The 6,266-nt window shown below is 37.6% G+C and overlaps 1 protein-coding gene across 8 annotated transcripts in view; it reads left to right on the top strand.

The window, feature by feature from the left end:
- The first annotated feature begins 211 nt into the window (after nucleotides 1-211).
- LOC108718510 (catenin delta-2) overlaps nucleotides 212-6,266 on the top strand; it is a 757,810-nt gene continuing 751,755 nt past the window's right edge. For all 8 annotated transcript variants that reach the window (XM_041566188.1, XM_041566184.1, XM_041566181.1 and 5 more), the window contains exon 1: nucleotides 212-646. In XM_041566188.1, coding sequence (XP_041422122.1) covers nucleotides 607-646 — 40 coding nt within the window. In that variant the 5' untranslated portion in view covers nucleotides 212-606. The remainder of the gene's footprint in view (nucleotides 647-6,266) is intronic.

The following is a 6,266-nucleotide window of genomic DNA, read 5'->3' as shown; positions in this document are numbered from 1 at the left end:
GCGACAGCAGTAGCATCAGAATCCAGCAGGACAAACCTCGCCTCCGGCTCGTTGTCCCGAACTCCTCCTCCAACCGTGCGCACGGATTGGAGGGGGGCTGTGCAGGCAGGCGCGGTCCTTCATTTGAGAGGCAGCCAGTTATCGTCAGCACCACGGAGAGCAGCCAGAGATGCACCTTTGCATGATCCCATCTCTTTGAGAGCACTATGCCCAGTGCACAAAGCATAACTCCAGGAGACTGGGAACAAGGAACAGTGAGACTAGCATAGTATGTCAGTATACCAACAGCATCATAGTCACACGAGTATATACAATACAGCCTAGAAAATCAGCATTCAGAGGATCCGGAAAGAGCAGCAAGAGGAGAGTCGGGAAGAAGAAAGGAGGAGGGAGCTCTTTCTGCCTTAATAGGCAGTGGATGCAGCGATCAGCATCTGTGATCAGCTCTCTAGGATTAAACACGGCAGGACGGAGGATGCTACTGTTGCTTTTGCAGCTCTGCAAGGTCAGGATCTAGCATTCAAATAGAACAGCCAACATCCCTGAGAGCTGCAGCTGCACCTATACTGAACGGATATTTGCTGCTGTTACCCTGTCTTGCTTTTTATGTTTGCCAAAAACCCAGGAGAATATTGTACACCCAGTGGTGAGTGTGCTTTCTTTTTATTTATTTTTTTATTTTTAATTAGACTCTAATTGGAATGCAGTATTCCAGGAATTGTGCAGTGATTGTGCCATTTTGTGTAGTATTAAACATGTGCTGTAGATCACAATGATATCCAACATCTGTGGTGGATCAGGGGAATGGCCTATTTGGGCAAGGCCAAAAAATAAAATAAATCAAACACACCATGCTAGCAGAACGAACTAATATACCTGTATGCCAATAGAATTCCCCTCTGTCACTCACAGGAGTTTGGCCACTCTCCCTTACACTTGCTCAGCCTCTATGTGTGTTACTGAACAAGGAAGCAGATCCACCCCCACCCCACCCCCACCTTCAGCTAATGAGAGAAACATAAAAGGGAGGAGGAAAAAAGCATGTCCCACTGCCATGTAACATGCATCTTAGGGCATAGTAATTTAAAAAAAAATGCTGCAGAAAATCTTATCCCAGAACTAATGTTGCATATCACCCAAGACATCTAGGATTCCAAATTATGTACCTTGTCCACTTTCCACATATCCAGTACCAATATTCTTTGTATTCGCTGTTGAATGTTATTTATTTAATTTAATTAATATTTAGTTAGTTATTTAGCATTTTTCTAAAGTGTTCTTTTGAAAATCAAGCTCCAATTCTGGGCTATATCAGTCAAGTGCATATTAAAATGTCTCTGTTCAGCCATATTATATAATATATATCTGTATAGGTTATCTGCTTAATTTGCATTAAAATGCTGATGTGTTATATTTATGGGTAACAAAGGATACTTCTACCTGTGCTAAAACTGATTTTCCTATTTTGTTGAATTTGCTATGATTTTACACAATAATAGGTTTTATCTAGTATAGTTTAATTACACTGGTCAGATCAGAAGCCCTTAATACTTGATTTAATATGTGAAATGTCATTATTTCCACATTGTACTTATGAAAATATTTTTGCAGTGAGATTTGCAAAGTCTTTGTGAAACATTCAGATGTGAAATGTCTGTGCCTAAAAATCTGCATCTGAAAATCCAATAATAGATTTAAAGAAGGATCTAAATAAATGCTTACAAAATGCATACAGTTAAGTGTCATGTAGAAATGAAAATGGTTAAACTGTATGGGAAAGATGTTTATTGTCTTGATATGATATTGAACAGTACTACTATTGTTCTGATGATTGGTCATAGATCAGTAGCTCTTAATGTGTGGTGATGTCACAACCATCACTCCATGAACTGAAAACAGCCACCGGTATTTCCTATGAATTTTATTGCTAGTCAAGGTTTTTGTTTGTTTTTCTTTTTTAAATATGTATGGCTTGATATCCTACTATACTGTATTTCAGCATCTATGTGGTTGCATTTGCTTTTGGCTATTAGATGAATGACTAATCTCTGCACTGCTGGTGAAAGTCATGTTATGTGAAATACAATGTTTGAGTGAGTAATAATTAATATCTTCATATGAAGCTGATTTTTACATATCTAAAATGATTCCTTCTTTTATGTGTAATAATGCACCAAAGTATCTGTTGCTGTGTTTTATCCTTTTCCATTATTTTTATACCGTTTGCAATATGTCTTCATAAACAGTGTCCCATTCATTTCCAAAAGAGCCTTCTGTTTTGTAGAACTACCTACCATTTCTTTGGTAACAGTCATGTAAATAACAACATGGAGAAAAACCTTTTATGGTGGTTTGTGGTTATTCATTTATAATACACAAGAGCCATGAATATCCTGTAAATTATATCCGTATAAACGGTGACTAGTGATGCCGTCAAATATAAACGATGAGTAGTGATGTCATTTTTGTCACGACTCCTAAAACTTGGGTATTATAATAAATAAAGTACCCCTTGTTGGAAAATATGAGGATATTAGAAGGAACCTCAGAGTTCCATGACCTGTTTAAAAGCATTCGGCCTTTTATATGGTCATGGAGCTCCTCAGTGACTTATAATATCTTTATATTTTACAATAGGGGGTAATTTATTCACTATATTATGGACTATTGCTAAGAGGTTTAAACTAGGTCTTGTTTCTTAGTAAAGTTTGAACCTTAATGTCTTATTTTGCTTTTCCAGTTTTTGCTGGGTCTATGTAGGCAACAATCTTATTTTTGCAACTTGGAAAATATCTGTCAAATGACAGATATTTCCCAAGTTGCCAAAATAAGATTGTTGCAATCAATGAAAACATGCATTCGTTAAGAACCAGACTTAGCATTTATCTGGTGGCATTTAAAGATACACTTAGGGGCAGATTTATCAAAGGTCGAGGTGAATTTTTGAATGAAAAGAATTGAATTTCAAACTATTTTTGTGTACTTCAACTAGGGAATAGTCCAAATCCAATTCAAATTTGAAAAAAATTAGAAAATTTGAATATCGAAATTTATCATGTACTGTCTCTTTAAAAATTCAACTTCGACCATTCGCCATCTAAAACCTGCCAAATTGCAGTTTAAGCTTATGGGGCCCTCATAGAACCTATTTGGATTCAATTGGTGGACTTTGAAAAATCGAAGGTTTTTTTGGGAAAACTTCGAATCAAATTTGATTGAATGTGCCATTCCTTCGATTCCTTCGATTTGACTTAAAACTTAGACTTAATTTTGGTTGGTCTTTTTGAATTCGAATTTCAACGTTTTTTTCAATTTGAAATTTGACCCTTGATAAATATGCCCCTTAGAGTGGTGTAGTTACTAAAACCTGAATTTATTGAAATTTTTTATTAAAGCAAAGTTGACCTAACTGCCATCCACACATTTAACTAATTTATCAAATAAGCAGCTCAAAAAAGTCAGTGTGGGAAAAGTCTCGACAAAATCGTGCAATAATTCGAATCGTACAATTTTTCAAGTTGCGTCTGAAAACCCAGACTTTTTTGGATTATCAAGCAGAGATCATGATGTCAAGAAACATCTTCAAATTGTAAAAGGGACATGTTACTTCTTCATGACCTTTACATGACCTCGACAGGAGTATTTTTGGATTTGGATATTTAGCAGTTTTGGGGTATAAAAATCTCAAGTTTCCCCTAAAATACTCGACCAGAAAAAACAAAAGGCTTCATAAATTGCCCCCTAAATCTGGTTTCAGTGGAACTTGCCAATCATTACTTCTTACCAGCTATTCAAAAAACAAGTGGTTAAGATATATTGTGCAGCATGAAATATTTTAAACCGTAATTCATTTAAAAAAATATTGTGTATTGAGTAAGGCATTTCATCTAGCAATTATAATTTCTCTAATTTTACCATTTCTATGATAAAAAAAGCTTTTAACTTTATACTAGGACAGGTAGAGCCCGTGGCCATCATGGTTTTTGCTTGTTTTAATTTATAAATATAATCCAGTGTGCATACATGATTGCGCATTAAGTACTACTGTTGCTAGTAATGTTTTAAAAAAAAAAAGATAATGAAAATAAAAAATAAAATAGAAAGAAGGACAATCATTTTAGTTAGAAAGGTTTGGACAGTAAGACAGAAAAGGTAAATGGTGCATAAAATGACCCACTTACGTGATGCCATCAGGGCCGGGCCACGCCCGCCAGGCGCCCCAGGCAACCCCCCCTTCCGGTATGCTCTCCTCCTGTACGCGCACACATGCGCAGGCGAACAAACAGTACGCAGGACTGAAGAGGAGAGGAGCGCACTCAGCCGGACTAGGGGTAGGAAGTGGAGAAAGGTACGTGCCTGGCGCCCTCCAAGCTTTGCGCCCTAGGCAAGTGCCTACTCTGCCTACCCCTAGTTCGGCCCTTGGTGCCATACAGGGCCGCTCCTGCAACGGAACGGCCATTTACCAAGGGCAAAAAGCCACCTCTGGTAACTTTAAGAGACAAATTTTTATATTTTAACAGCAAGGGCAGAATATTGTGTAATAACCTAAGCACATAGTTATTAAAAATGTGCACACAAGATAAAAAGGGAAAAGTGTAGCTTTCTTTAATTTAGATTTGTGATAAGTAAGACAATGAATTGGTAAATAGTTATGTTAGATTTTGTGGTTTAGTCCAGTTGATTAAATTAAGATCCACTGGAATAATGTGCACATGTAGTTTCCTTGATAATTAATAACTTAAAGGGGTCCCCCCCTCGAGTTTTATGACATAGTTACATAGTTACATAGTTAAATTGGGTTGAAAAAAGACAAAGTCCATCAAGTTCAACCCCTCCAAATGAAAACCCAGCATCCATACACATACCCCTCCCTACTTTTAATTAAATTCTATATACCCATACCTATACTAACTATAGAGCTTAGTATCACAATAGCCTTTGATATTATGTCTGTCCAAAAAATCATCCAAGCCATTCTTAAAGGCATTAACTGAATCAGCCATCACAACATCACCCGGCAGTGCATTCCACAACCTCACTGTCCTGACTGTGAAGAACCCCCTACGTTGCTTCAAATGAAAGTTATTTTCTTCTAGTCTAAAGAGGTGGCCTCTGGTACGGTGATCCACTTTATAGGTAAAAAGGTATTTGTCTATAATGTCCTCTAATGTACTTGTAAAGTGTAATCATGTCCCCTCGCAAGCGCCTTTTTTCCAGAGAAAACAACCCCAACCTTGACAGTCTACCCACATAATTTAAGTCTTCCATCCCCCTTAACAATTCAGTTGCACGTCTCTGCACTCTCTCCAGCTCATTTATATCCCTCTTAAGGACTGGAGTCCAAAACTGCACTGCATACTCCAGATGAGGCCTTACCAGGGACCTATAAAGAGGCATAATTATGTTTTCATCTCTTGAGTTAATGCCCTTTTTTATGCAAGACAGAACTTTATTTGCTTTAGTAGCCACAGAATGACACTGCCCAGAATTAGACAACGTGTTATCTACAAAGACCCCTAGATCCTTCTCATTTAAGGAAACTCCCAACACACTGCCATTTAGTGTATAACCTTGCATTTATCAACATTGAACCTCATTTTCCAGTTTGCTGCCCAGTTTTCCAATTTAGACAAATCACTCTGCAAAGTGGCAGCATCCTGCATGGAACCTGTTCTGCACAATTTAGTATCATCTGCAAAAATAGAAACAGTACTTTCAATGCCCACCTCCAGGTCATTAATAAACAAGTTGAAAAGCAAGGGACCTAGTACAGAGCCCTCTGGTACTCCACTAACAACACTGGTCCAATTAGAAAATGTTCCATTTACCACCACTCTTTGTAGTCTATCTTTTAGCCAGTTCTCTATCCAGGTACAAATACTATGTTCCAGGCCAACATTCCTTAATTTAACCAGTAACCTTTTGTGTGGCACTGTATCAAATGCTTTAGCAAAGTCTAAGTAAATCACATCCACTGCCATCCCAGAATCAAGGTCTCTACTTACCTTCTCATAAAAAGAAATTAAGTCAGTCTGGCAAGATCTATTACGCATAAACCATGCTGGCACACACTTATAGTATTAAGATTTGCAATGAAGTCCAGTATCTTATCCTTTATTAAACATTCGAAAAGCTTTCCTACCACTGACGTCAGACTAACTGGCCTATAGTTTTGAGGTTGAGAACGGGATTCTTTTTGAATAGCGGCACCACATTAGCAATTCGCCAGTCTCTCTGCACTATGCCAGACCTCAATGAATTCTGAA

This window comes from Xenopus laevis, chromosome 6L (assembly GCF_017654675.1).
Source record: "Xenopus laevis strain J_2021 chromosome 6L, Xenopus_laevis_v10.1, whole genome shotgun sequence".
NCBI classification, from domain to species: domain Eukaryota; kingdom Metazoa; phylum Chordata; class Amphibia; order Anura; family Pipidae; genus Xenopus; species Xenopus laevis.
Note: the sequence above shows the minus strand (reverse complement) of the source record. Positions and strands in the feature narration are given on the sequence as shown.